Genomic DNA, 14,616 nt, shown 5'->3' on the forward strand with positions numbered 1-14,616 from the left:
TTAATAAGGATATTTCCCCAAAATTCAGAGGACAGTCCAACTGTAGAAGTTGGAGGAGATTCAGAGATGCAAAATCAGTCCAAACAATAGATCTTGGAGATATCTACTAGCTTTGACTTGCTGCCTGGCTAGGTATAGTAGCTTATAGCCTATGTACTCTAAGTGCAGGGACTCAAGGTTATTTACATAAGACTCTCTTCATTGATGGAGAATGATTACTCAACACCTGGTTTTCTGGCTTCCAGCTTCTAAATGAAGGCTACCAGATTCTCATAGAGGAACTGGTATCTCAATCAAGCTATCCTCACTTACCATTCTAGAGACTGAAATTTCTCCTTGAGGTCTGGGACCTTGTCTAGTTTAATTGAAATATCTTGCTGCCAGTGGTAGAGAACATTCATTCTGTGTATTATCTGGTATTGTCTCATCTGAATAATTACTTGGATTTCTGTTTGCTATTGGCCCAACTTGATCCTAAAAATTATTTCCTTTAGACTATTAATAGGAAAATGGAGCAGAGTGTCTGGCCACATGGTCCTAATATATTCTGCTCCCCTCCTGGCAGTTATCAAAGTCTCCCTCGGAGAAAGGTGGAGACTCTAGAAATAGCTATTCATTCCTCCCTACTAAACACATCTAGAAAGACCACAGGATGACATGGCAACACAAACACACACACCCTACACTTGTTAGGGTGTGGCATTTTAGCCACTACCTTAGTGTACAGTAGCTGAGAGATGGGTCTGAAGCATTTAAACAACTGAGTTCCAGCAGATGGAAGCAGAAAACCATTTGACAACTCCCAAATAAGTAGAAAAAATGGAAATGGCACCCAATTTGATGTCTATAAGAGAGCAGGGTTATGACATCACCAGAAGACACCAACCATTCTGCAGCATTAGAAGTATGAGTTGTGCATATGCACCATGGTCACATATGTGTACGCTTTATAAGTGTGCCCTGGCCACATGAGTGTCTGGCATCTAGTCCTTAACTGCATGTTCCCTTATTTACAAATATTCTCTGTGTCTGTGCCCTCCCCCAATGGTGGTATGATAATCTGTGGGAAAGTATACACCCACTCCCCAATTGATAAATGGTCAAAGGATATGAATAAGCAGTTTTCCAATTAATAAATCAAAACAATTTATAGTCATATAAAAATGCTCTATATCATGATTGATTAGAGAAATGCAAATTAAAACAACCTTGTGATATCATTTTACAACTACTAGATTGGCTAAAATGATTGAAAGGGAAAGTGAAAAATGTTGGAGGGGATGTGGAAAAAATGGGACTCGGTGGAATTGTGAAATGATCCAACCATTTTGAAGAACAATCTGGAATTATGCCCAAAGAGTTACTAAACTGCCTATCCCCGTTGACCCAGCAATAACATTACCAGGGCTATTTCCAAAGATGATTAGGGAAAAAGGAAAAGAACATATATGTTCTAAAATGTTTATAGCAGCTCTCTTTATTGTGGCAAGGAACTGGAAATTGCAGGGATGCCCATCAATTGGGGAATGGCTGAACAAGTTATGGTATATGATTGTGATGGAATATTACTGTGCTATAAGAAACGATGAGCTCAATGATCTTAGAAAAACACGGAAAAACTTGCATGAAATAATGAAGAGTGAAATGAGCAGAATGAAGAGAACATTGTATACAGTAAAAGCAATACTGTTTTAAGAACAACTTTGAGTGAATAAGTCATTTTGATTATTATAAATACCCAAATTAACTATAAAGGACATATGAAGAAAGACAACATCTGCATCTAAGAGAAAGAACTAATATATAGAAGTATGTATAGAATAATTTTTACATATATGTGTGTGTATATATGTGTGTATACATATATACGTATACATATGTGTATGTACATACACACACATACATATTGTGTCTATTGGTAGCCATCTCTAGAGCAGGGTAGAGGAAGGAATTAAAAAGGGAAAGAAGAAATTTACGTGATAACTTTATTATGTATTTAAAAAGGATAGCAAGCTGTACATAATAGATTTGCAGTTTCATGTGCAATTATCTTTTTAATTCTACTATGTTGCAGAAATGTTTGTTTTATTCCATAAACTAAAAATAAAATGAATTTTTAAAAAGAAAGTATGTGCCATGGGAGGATCTTTTCTTGTTACTTTATTTGCTATACTGTTTATGACTTTTGCTTTGAACTAATGTGTCCTCTGGCTGATTCATACAAGTACATACATCACTGGGGCGATGGTTTTGGGTGGGGGCTGAGCTACAAAATGCTGTGAACTTGGGGTAGCTTTCTGGGGCTCATGTCTAAGGGAGAGCCCAGGTGCCACACAGTCAAACTAAAATGCTTTGTACAACAAAAAAAGCAACATATCCACAATAAAATGAATGAATCAATGAATAAAAGAGAACTGACAAGGTAGAGGGAGTGCAAAGTGGAAGAGATTTGTAGTAAACATAATTTTCATGAGGAAATTTGTCCAGAGCTGTGGGAGCTGTCATGGGATACTTCTCCATTATGCTTTTATTGCTATAAACACACTCACCTTGCTATTCTGGCCCCCACGAGGGTCCTGGAACCAAATCTCACCAAATCATGTGCTGACAAAGTCTTCTTTTTCTCAGCAGGAGGAAGCTAGGCAAAAATAATCACATGTTACTCATAGTGTACTAAACATTGTCTAATCCATCTTCATATTGAGGTACAAAAGAACTAAGGGCTATTTCTCTTCTTAATAGATGGGAAAAAAAACAACAACTGAGGTATCTAAAGGTCATGAATAACTAACTACAGGCAGTTTAAGAGTTCCTGTAATAGATCTCTAGCCAGTCCATGGATCATGCACAGATATTTCCTATCAAGTTTCACCCCCAAGCTATCATGTCATCTATTAGACTGCACCAATCCACCCCATTGACATATAAATTAAAAGTCAATATAATAAATGGATGCTAAACTCCATGAGGAATTTTAGTTTTATTTAAAATATTTGATTTTTCCCAATTACATGTAAAGACAATTTTAACATTCATTTTTTAAACTTTTTTTATTTTTATTTTTTTTAACATTCTTTTTTTAAAGAAAACTTTGAGTTCCAAATTTTTCCCCCACTTCCTTCACTTCCCCCTCCTTTAAACAACAAGCAATTTTATACGGGTTATATATTTGCAATCATGTAAAACATATTTCCATATTAGTCATGTTGTGAAAGAAGAAACAGACCAAAAGAAAAAAATGAAAAAAAATTCTGCATTCAGACTCCATCAATTCTTCTTCTGGATGTGGACAGCATTTTTCACCATGAGTCCTTTGGAATGGTCTTGGATCATTATATTGCTGAGAATAGCTAAGTTGATCATCGTATAATATTGCTATACTGTGTACAATGCTTTTCTGGTTCTCCTCACTTCATTTTGCATCAGTTTGTGTAAGTCTTTCCAGGTTTTTTCTGAAATCAACCTGTTTGTCATTTCTTATAGCACAATAGTATTCCATTATAATCATATACCATTCTCCAATTGATGGGCATCCCCTCAATTTCTAATTCTTTGCCACCACAAAAAAGCTGCTATAAATATTTTTGCACAAATAAGTCCTTTGCCCTTAAAAAAATCTCTTTGGGATACCGCCCTAGTAGTGCTGGATCAAAAATGGCATGCAGTTTGATAGTCCTTTAGGCATAGTTCCAAATTACTCTCCAGTATGGTTGGATCAGTTCACAACTCTACCAACAGTGCATTAGTGTCTCAATTTTTCCACATCCCCTCCAATATTTATTATTTTTCTTTTCTGTCATTATCCAATCTGATAGATGTGAGGTGGTACCTCAGAGTTTTTAAATTTGCATTTCTCTAATCAATAGTGATTTAGAACTTTTTTCATATGACTATGGAAAGCTTTGATTTCTTCATCTAGAAACTACCTGTTCATATCCTTTTTTATCAATTGGAGAATGACTTATATTCTTATAAATTTGACTCAGTTCTCTATATATATTTGAGAAATGAGGTCTTTATCAAGACTGTAAAAATTGTTTCCCCACTTTCTGCTTTCCTTCTACTCTTGGTTGCATTGATTTTATTTGTGCAAAACCTTTTTAATTTAATATAATCAAAATTATCCATTTTATATTTCATAATGCTATCGTTCTTGTTTGGTTGTAAATTCTTCCCTTCTCCATGACAGATAAACTATTCCTTGCTCTCCTAATTTGCTTATGGTATTATCACCCTTTATGGTCTCACCCTGTATGTATACATCTTGACCTTATCTTACTATACAGTGCAAGATGTTGGTCTATAACTAGTTGCTGTCATACTGTTTTCCAGTTTTCCCAGCAGTTATTGTCAAATAGTGAGTTCTTGTCCCAAAAGTTGGGGTCCTTTGGTCAAACACTAGGTTACTATAGTCATTGACTTCTGTGTCTTGTGCACCTAATTAATTTCATTGATCCATCACTCGATTTCTTAGCCACTACCAGAGAGTTTTGATGATTACTGCTTTATAAAAAAAACTGTTTGAGATCTGGTACAGCTAAGCCACCTCCCTTCACATTTGTTTTCATTAATTTCCTTGATATTCTTAACTTTTTGTTTTTCTAGATGGATTTTGTTGTTTTTGTTTTTTTTGGCTCTACAAAATAATTTTTGATTGGCATGGCACTGAACAAGTAAATTAATTTAGGTTAAATTGTCATTTTTATTATATTGTCTTGGCCTGCCCATGAGCAATTTATATTTTTTCCAGTTGTTTAGATCTGATGTTATTTGTGTGAAAAGTGTTTTGTAACCGTGTTCATATAGTTCTTGGGTTTGTCTTGGCAGGTAGACAGACTCCCAAGTATTTTATATTATCTACAGTTATTTTAAAGGGAACTTCTCTTTCTATCTCTTGCTGCTGAGTTTTGTTGGTAATATATATAAATGCTGATGATTTATGTGGATTTATTTAATATCCTGCAACTTTGCTAAAGTTGTTATTTCCACCAGTTTTTCAGCTAACTCTCTAGGATCCTCTAAGTATACCATCATATTATCTGCAAAGAGTGATAGTTTTGTTTCTTTATTCAGGCACAAGATTTTAGCTAAACTTTTTGTCTCCTCCATAGCCTACCACAGTATTCTACACAGAGTGAGTCCTTAATACTTGTTGTATTACCCTCCTAATTCCAGAGATCCAGACACTATTTTTCCTCATTTTTTCTTATGAGATAGTTGCCAGCAAATGTTTATTAACAGATTAAAGTACAATGTATATATTTTGTATTTACTTATCTGTGTGTGTGTTGTTAATTTCTAATAAAGGATAAGCTTCTTGAGGGCAAGGGGTGTTTTGTGTTTATATGCCCAGTGCTAAGGATAGAACCTGGCACATGGTAATTAATGAATGTTGTTGAATGAGTGAATGATTACTTTCTAAAACAATGGGGCTTAACCAATACATTTTTAGTCTACTGAAAAAGAATTAAGCAATTCAACAAAAAAATAAAATTTTCTTATGTTCAAAGAAATATGGTATTTATTTCTTTTAATGACTGACTCTCTCTTGGGCCTTACTCTGCAACTTCCACCCAAATACACCAAGTGACACATTCCAATCTAGGATTATAGGATTTTAGAACTTGAGGTATCATCATTAGTCCAACCCCCTTATTTTAGATATAAGGCAACTGAGACTTAAAAGAAGAAGATTAAGAACCTAATGGTAAGGAAATTGAAAGAGGAAATTGGGATTCAAACCTAGGTCTTTTAACTTCACTCTAAAGTCAGGTAGATGTTTGTAGTTCTCACAAGAACTTTGCTGTGTTCTAAACACAGCACAAGGGATGGTGATTTCTGCAATGATTTTGTTAGTAGGCAAAATATTCTGTAAGGATAAGATTACAGTCACAGTCAGCTAATCCACTTTCATAGGCACTTTATAGGCCTTCCTGGGCGCTTTTCTGGTACTAGGCTACACGGAGTCCATAGAAAATCTTCCCTTTGGGATTCTGTTTCAGATTTTGTTTCCTGAATTGGGTTCTGCTGCCCCCTAGTGCCATTCTAGCTCCTCACTACTCTTTAACCCAATCACACCACCCTTTGCCGCAGGACTATTACACCACTGCTCACTTACTAGGAAAATAATAGATATAGAAAAGAAGTGGTGTTAGGATCTACTACGATAATAATAGTGATAATAAATCACATTTCTACAGGTCTTTATTATTTTCTCTATTTAAAGTCAAGGAAAGGCTTAATGAAGTGATTTCATCAAATCATAGTTATTAAGTGGCAGGGTCACAGATTAAAATCCGGTACTTTGATTCTAAATTTAGGACTCTTTCCACTATTTGTTAAATTAGGCATATGCTCTGCTCCAGAAAAAAAGGGACACAGTACTATTTCATTTAGTAGTTTACTAAATGTGTATGTGCATATGCTTGTATATACACATACATAGACATATACATATACACAGACTTATATACATGCACTCTCACACAGAGCTAGATTGCCCATTCATATATGTATATATATAAATGCATACATATGTTTGTATGTATATATGTTATACACATACCTATCTATGTGTGTGTGTATGTACATATATTAATATAAATGTTCAATCTAACTGTGTGATCTTGGAGACATCTCCTTAACCTCTCTGAAGTCCAGTTTCCTCATCTGTATAATGAGGATAATACCTATATTACATATCACACTGTTGTTGTATGGATAAAATGAAATAATACATGAAATTTGTTTTGTTAACCTTAAAGTCCTATATAAATCTCAAGATCAGAAGTGTTTGTAGTTGCCATTAATGTCTGCATGTAAGAAGGGTTTTTTTATGTTAAAACTGATTAAACACAAAATGATTAAGAACAGCTTTCTCCTTGATTTATCAAAAGGATCAAAACAGCACTCAAAAGTAGAAAGTTCCTGTCTTTAAAGTCTATCCCTTCTAAATGGGAAGATTATCCCATAATGATTGTTCTATCTCATCAGTATTTCTGACCTTGGTTAGATAAAAGTTAAATAAGATAAAAGAGTCTTACTCACGTTTTCACTTGCTGCTCCAATGACTTTCTCACTAAAAGATAGGAAAGGAGAATCTGTTAGATCCCTGATTTCTTTTGGCCAAGCACGGGATTTGGAGTTGGGATGAATCTTAGAGATCATCTAATCTAATCCCATAATACAGAGAAGACCAGAAAGAAGTGGTTTGCTCATAGTCATACAATCAGGATTTGAACCCAGGTCCTCTAACACAGAGTCTAGTGTCCTTACTATAATGCCATGTTACATTCTTAGCACTTTTCCCCCATTAGATTGTAAAATTCTTGAGGGTAGGGACCAGATCTTATTTTATCTTTGGATTCTAACATCTAGCAAGTAGAGGACTGGAGAAGTGCTGCCTCACTTCTGTAGATTGAATTAACCTTGAGATTCATGGTAAAAAGTTGCAATGGGGGCAGCTAGGTGGTACAGTGGATAGAGCATCAGCCTTGGAGTCAGGAGGACCTGAGTTCAAATCCAGCCTCAGACACTTGATACTTACTAGCTGGGTGACCCTGGGCAAGTCACAACTGCTTCACCAAAAAGCAAAAAAAAAAAAAAAAAAAAGTAAAAAGTTGCAGTGAGGTGGCAACAGATAAGTCAGTAGGACCCCCCTAGAGAAATCAGGAGGATTAAGGAACAGCCAGTATTTCTATTTTCAAGCCCTGGCACTAACCCTGGATCTACTCTTCAAGCCCCATTACTATCCTGCTGAAGTTGCCACTGTCTCCATGGAGCCAGGTCAGAGTAGTAAAGGTTGAGGATGTAAAGTGTATGGGTGAGATGATGATGGCCACAAGGCCAGAAGTTCTGATTGGGGTGGGGGGAGAGAAAGGAGCAAGAATATTTCATTTAATGCATGTCTAATACATGTGAATTTAAGAGTATTGTAGTAGAGGACAGAAGACCTGAATTTCCATCCCATCTCCATTACCTCCTACTAGCTATATGTCCCTGGGCAACTCCTTCAAAAAATACAACTTCTGGTTATGGATTGGAGCAGTGCCATCCTTTTAAATAAGATTAATGTGCCCAACCAATCTGGAATCATAGAATCACAGATTTAGAGGTAGAATACAGGAAAGATGGTGGGTAGAGGTGAGGGGGCAGGCAGTCCAAGATGAGAGACAGCCAGTGCAAAAGCACAGAGATGGGAGATAAAGTTTCACTTGTGAGGAACAGCAAATAGACCATAGCTGGATTGTAGAATACATGGAATGCATTTTAAAGTATAAGAAGACTGGGAAGGCAGGAAGGGGTCAGGTTGTAAAGAAGCATAAATGCTAAACAGGGGTTTATATGTCTGAATAATGAGGTCAGCAGCCAGATTGCAGAGGGTTTAGAAGAGATTATGAGAGAGTGTGGTCATAGGAGTCAAGTAGATTAAGGAACTTAGAAGTTAGAAGAACAAAACAATCTATTTATTACAAGGAGCTCTGAATCAATCCCTGGGATGGGCTAACAGGAGGTTACATATGCTTACAATGCTTACAACAAAATAAGAAAATGCTTATAATTGGGGAACGAATCCAGACAACACTATCAATAAGATGATCAACTTATTTTTGTATAATTTGTGCTTAATTCAATTCCTTACACATGATGGTTGCTTAATATATGCTTCATTCTTTGTACATAGTGGACATTTAATGTGTATTTTTTTCTAGATAACTCATTCATTCTGGATAATCATTCAATGACTTATTAAAACACTTACTTTGACAAGATATTGGGGAAGGAACATAGAAAGATAGTTAAGACACAGCCCCTGCCTTCAAGGAGTTTATAATCTAGCACAGAGCATTTGGTAGCTGAATGGAGGATAAACTGGAGTGGGGAGAGCCTTGAGGCTCCCCAGCCCACTACTACAATTATCCAGGTGTGAGGTAAAGAGGGCCTGCCCTAGAGTGGTGACAATGGTAGAAGAGAGAAAGGAGCACATCCAAGAGATATGGGTAAAATTGACAGGTTTTGGCAATAGATTGGATGTTGGGGGGGGGAGGTTAGAGATAGTGAGAAATTTGGATGACTTTGGATGATTTGTGAGCCTGAGGGACTGGGAAGACGGTGTTGCCTTCTACATTAATTGGGAAAGTAAGAAGGGGAATAATTCCGGGGAGGGGGGATAGATAATGAGTTCTTAATTGTAGACTAATGTTTAGTCTAAGATGTTTATGGTTCAAGGTGTCTAAAAAGTAGTTAGGAATATGAGATTGGAGGTCAGAAGAAAGATTGGGGCAGGATAGACAAGATTTGTGAATCTTAGCATAGAGATAGTAATTAAATCCATGGGAGCTGATGAGATCACCAAATGAAGAGGTATATAGAGAGAAGAGGGCCATGGACAGAACACTACTGGACATCTTGGTTAGAGGGCATCATCTGAATGAGGATCCAGCAAAAGAGACTGAGAAGCAGTGGTTAGATAGACAGGAGAAATAGGAAAGAGTGGTGTCCCAAAAACCTAGGTACACAAGAGCATCAAGGAGAAGAATATGATCAACAGTGCCAAGAGCTGCAGAGAGTCAAGGAGAATGAAGATTGAGAAAAGGCCGTTGGATTTGGCAACTAAGGGATCATTGTAACTTTGGAGAGAGGAGTTTCAGTGGAATGATAGGTTAGAAAGCCAGATTGTAAAGTGTTAAGAAGAGAGTGAGAAAGTGAAAGTAGAGGCACTTAATGTAGATGGCCTCGAGGAATTTAGCTATAAAAGGTAGAAGAGATATAGGATGATAGTTTTTGGCAATGGAAGGATCAAATGAGAGTTTTTCTCAGGAGCAAAGTCAACAAATGGTAGAAGTGATCCAAGGCTGTGGCATGGCAGGGCATAATCGATAAAATGGTAAGGGAGTAGGGATTCAAGACAGAAGGACAGAGTTGAATTGGTTCACCAAAGGGGTCAGGACAGGGAAAAGAGGAAAGAGTGGCTGGGGGGGGTAGCGGGGAATTGTGGCATGGGGGGTGGAGAACCTTCGGCCTTGACATCACATGTGGCCCTCTAGGTCCTCAAGTGTGGCCCTTTGACTGAATCCAAACTTCACAGTTTGTAGACAACAGTTACCAGGATTGTGATTAGGTAGTAGATATGAAGTTCAAAAGAGAAGAGATTGTTGAGAAATGGAGGTAGGAGGAGAACCTAGAAGTGGCAATAGGGAGCAAGGAGTTTTACAACTCCCCCACTTTAACCAGTGAATGGAGGAGAATGAGTGAAGGTGCAGTAAGTACTGGAAAGGGTGGCAAGAGAGCTGTGTCATCTGGGGGGAGCCAGGTTTCAGTAATAGCTAGTAGATGGAAGGAATGGGAGAAGAAAAGACAGGATGAAGGGAAGTTTGTCGCCTATGGAACAGACATTCCAGAGGGTACAGTAGAAGGTTCTAGAAGTAGAAGTATTTGGTTGAAACTTTAGCATGGGAGGCATAAGGGGGATGGTAATAAGGACTCAAGCAATGGAGGTGAAGGGTGGTATTTGGGTGATGATCTGGAGGGGTTCAAATCACTGGGAGTGAGAATATTTATCACTGAATGGAGAATACCACTCTTCTCAAGAAGGGACTGCAAGTACAGCATGAGATGGAAGGGTCACAGTCAGATGAGAGACCCTACATCACTATTCCTCTTTCTTCCAAAGAGTGAAGCTTAGGCAGGAGAAGGGCACAGCAGGAGGTTAAAGTTGAACCTACGCAGCAGGAGAGAGAAGTCCTGTTCCCTACCAACTCTTACACTATTCTCTTCCTTCAAGGGACAGATGCAGCAGCAGATGGCAGGCCTGAGGTGAAAGGGAAAGAACTGCTCTTTGTACCAGCGGCTCTTCACATTGCAGTTCAGAGACTGAACTGGCAGCAAGAGGTTGAAGTTGCCTTGTGCAGAGCCAAAAGAATAATGCACATGATGAAAATGAAAAGAATAGTCAAAAGAAACTGGACTCTGAGTAACTGTAAAAACCACACTTGTTCCCAAATGAAACATTCCTTCTTTCTGTCAACAGAGAGGCAGGAAAATATAGGAGATCACATACATTGTTACATGATGTTACCCTCAGTTTCTACTCAGTTGTTTTCTTTGTTACAAGAAATAACTGTGATGTTAAAAGAGGTATCAATAAAACTTCTTTTAAAAAAATAAATAATGAGGGGCAGCTAGGTGGCGCAGCGGATAGAGCACCAGCCCTGAAATCAGGAGGAAGTCTGGCCTCAGACCAAATACTTGACACTTACTAGCTGTGTGACCCTGGGCAAGTCACTTAACCCTAATTGCCTAAAAAAACCCAAAACAAATAAATAAATAAATAATGACTAATCACAATGATAATTCTGAAAAGTTTTTAGGGGAACCAAATGAAACAGGACTAGGGTATCTTGGCTAATATGTCACACATACATGATAGTGAGTGAAGATTCTGGTTAGGATGAGTGGAATGAGTGCAAGGGAAATACCAGTAAAGTCTGAGGTGCCTATGGTTTAGGGGGCTGGGATTCCTTTGCTTGGGTCATCACTGTAGCACGAGAGTATCCACAGCTGTCCACGGTGCTCATACTTTCAAGGACCTACATATAGTGTGCCAGAATTAAAGTAAGTCATGATGCAATCAGTCAGAACCAATCTGATTGATATCAGCTCCTAATTCCTCACACGAAAATAATACTGTTACGTGTGTTTAAATCTAAGGTCTAGGGAAGGCTCATTCAGTAGACAGAATTTAGCCAGTAGATGGTGCCAAAGGACAGGAGTTGGTGAATGAAAGCAGAACCCGTTATTGGATGATGATTCTGGTAGATTGAGCCAGGGTTCACAATGAAAATTCCAAAAAGCATGGGGCAGGTATGGGAGCAGCAGCTCACAGGGTAGACAGACTCAAAGAGGAGTAAAGCTCAGTAGTCAGAAATGCTGGCAAAGCAGGGGAAAGTTGTTTCTTGATGAACAAGAGAGCTCTATTGTTAAGTGAAATTCTTTGAAGCCATTACCAAAATCTAGGGATGGGTTGGCATGGCCTCAAAGGAACTTCTCCAAGTCTGAGCTGGAGGTCAATGGCATGTTCTCTAGGTAGATTTTGGCAGAATTCCAAATTCTTATCTAGGGGATGAGACTAGGGGATAAGATGAGTTACCTGAGTCTTCACTGATTATTATTGGACAAAACCGGGACAACCTCTGGACTAAAAGGGTAATCCCAGGAGTATGAGTTTTTCCCTAAGCCATAGTATTACTAGAATTAGTACACAGTTTCCTAGAACATAATATTACTAGAAGTTCCTTGAAGGTAGGGATAGATTAATGTTTTACTTAACTATCTCCCTGAGTACACTATGTAACACATAGTAGGAGTTCAGTAAATATTTGTTAAATTAATTTGAGTTGAAATGAATGAAAAATATTTCTTGCTTGTGGTTTATATGTTGTTATTTCCAAATATTGAATGTTTTGGCATTGATATTTCAAGGGATTGAGAAGTGAATATATGGTAAGGAAGTAGACGCAATGAGTATGGATATCCCTTCTATGTGTTTGACTGTGAAAGGTTTAAAAAAAAAAGATATAAAATGGTAGCTTAAAGAGATGGTAGTTAAGGAAAGACTTTTTATGTTTGAGCAAGACCGAGGCATATATGGATAAGAGCTGGTAAGGCACCACTGGGAGATATCTGAAGGAGAGTTTGAAGGTGAGAGAAATAGAGGAAATTATTGAGGGAGAAAGCTCCAGAGAAGGTAAGGCAGCAGACTGCAAGTGACTGAACTGAAGTAACTCAATGTTTTGTCAGTCTTCTAAGGCCCATTCTTGAAACTTTTCCAGCTTGGAAGAAACTACCTGACAGAGTTTGCACTTTACTGATACAGCCTTTGAGAATCTTAATCCCTACCCCCACTCCCACCCCAGGCCACAACAAAGCAAAATAGAACTGTCAATGGAAAACACAATTTTTCAGATAATATCAACTTAACTTCTTGCATCATCCATGTCTCCATGATGCCAAAACACCTGAGTATCTTGAACTATTTGGGGGATTGACTGAATTCCTCATTTTTCATTTCAATGTTGGTATCATAGCCAAAGTCACATCTATGACTTAATGAGGATTCCAGGAATCTCTTTAAATTACTCTCTATGGATGGGATTATATTTTCCATTTTCATAGGGTTGGAGTTAAATGTCAGAACTGCTTGAGCTTCTAAAATGCTTAAAAGCTTTCTTCCTTCATTTTTACCCCAATGCCAAAGCATAGTGTATTGAACATAGGAGATATTTAATGAGTGATTTTTGGATGAATGATTGTTAAAGTGATTTCAGTGAAGTCACGGGCATGAATTGGAAAAGGAAAAACCTAGGGAGGGGAAGGAAGGGAGACCAATTAAGAGACTATCAAAATAGTCCCAGTGATAAGAGATGAGGGTCTGAATCAGGGCATGGCCATGTGATTGGAAAGTAGCAGATGAATCCGAGAAATGTAGAGGTGGATGTGATAAGAAACAACTGATAATATATATGGGGGTGAGGGAGAGGGAAGGCATATAGGATAATGCCAGAGTTGTGAAACCAAATGACTGAAAGAATGATCCTGCCCTCAACATAGAAGTTAGAGAAAGGGATGGGTCTAGGAGGAAAGTTAAGTTCTGTTTTGGATATGTTGAGTTTGAGTAAGAAATGAGTGTCCAATAGGTAGTAGGTGATATGGTACAGGAACTCAGGAGAGACTAGACTAAAGCCATATATATATATATATATATATCTTGGAGTCATCTGCATAGAGAGATAACTGAATCTTTCAGAGCTGATGAGATCACTGAGAGAGTGGGTGTAGGGAAAGAGGAGAGAAACAAGGACAAAGCCTCGTATTGCACAACTATAGTTAGGGAGCAGACCATGGACAATGCTCCAGCAAGGGTGACTGAAGAGCAGCCAGAGGAGATTCAAGGGAAGTTCATGTCATGAAAACCCAGAGAGAGTCTCATAGATTGAGAGCTGGAAGGGACATTAGAGATATCTAGCCAAACTCCCTCCTTTTACAAATGAAGAAGCTAAGACATGACTTGCCTAAGGTCACTTGGCCAACAAGGGGAAGAGATGGATGTGAATCTCAGTCTCCTGGATGCAAACTCAGTGTTCTTTCCACCATACCACATTCACTTACTTTGAAACTATTGCTGTTGTCTTGGTTGACCCTTTCCAGATCTTAGGGTCAGTACTCTCCCCATCAGGTGTAAGTTCTCTCTGCTTTAGGAGTTGCTGTTGATATGTGGCCTGTAGCTTTTTGAATGTATTCAGGTTCTTTCCTTCTTGACAGATAATCCAACATCCATGGAAACGATTTGGAACACTCAGAGTCATTTCTATATTTGGAATAAAACACTGAGTCAAATAACCTTATTTATATATTTTGTAGTTTTCAAAGCCCTTTGATACGTATATTTCATTTGAGTCAACTCTGTGAGGCAGGCAGAGAAGATATCACTATTTTACAGATTAAGAAACTGAAACTCAGAGGTCTTAAGTCACATAGCCAATAAATATTGAACCTAGGTCTTTTAACTACTTTCTAATGCCTTCCACTAAGGAAATTAAAGTAGACTGGCTATTGTGA

General features: G+C 37.9%; 1 protein-coding gene across 1 annotated transcript in view; it reads right to left on the minus strand.

The window, feature by feature from the left end:
- The window catches only part of LOC114039451, a 42,998-nt gene that overhangs the window by 9,429 nt on the left and 18,953 nt on the right, over nt 1-14,616 (minus strand). The window contains exons 7-9 of the mRNA XM_027857219.1: nt 14,167-14,365; nt 7,048-7,078; nt 2,550-2,638 (exon numbers count right to left, since the gene is read on the minus strand). Coding sequence (XP_027713020.1) covers nt 2,550-2,638; nt 7,048-7,078; nt 14,167-14,365 — 319 coding nt within the window. The remainder of the gene's footprint in view (nt 1-2,549; nt 2,639-7,047; nt 7,079-14,166; nt 14,366-14,616) is intronic.

This window comes from Vombatus ursinus, unplaced genomic scaffold (genome assembly GCF_900497805.2).
Source record: "Vombatus ursinus unplaced genomic scaffold, bare-nosed wombat genome assembly UNPS02011916.1, whole genome shotgun sequence".
Classification (NCBI taxonomy): domain Eukaryota; kingdom Metazoa; phylum Chordata; class Mammalia; order Diprotodontia; family Vombatidae; genus Vombatus; species Vombatus ursinus.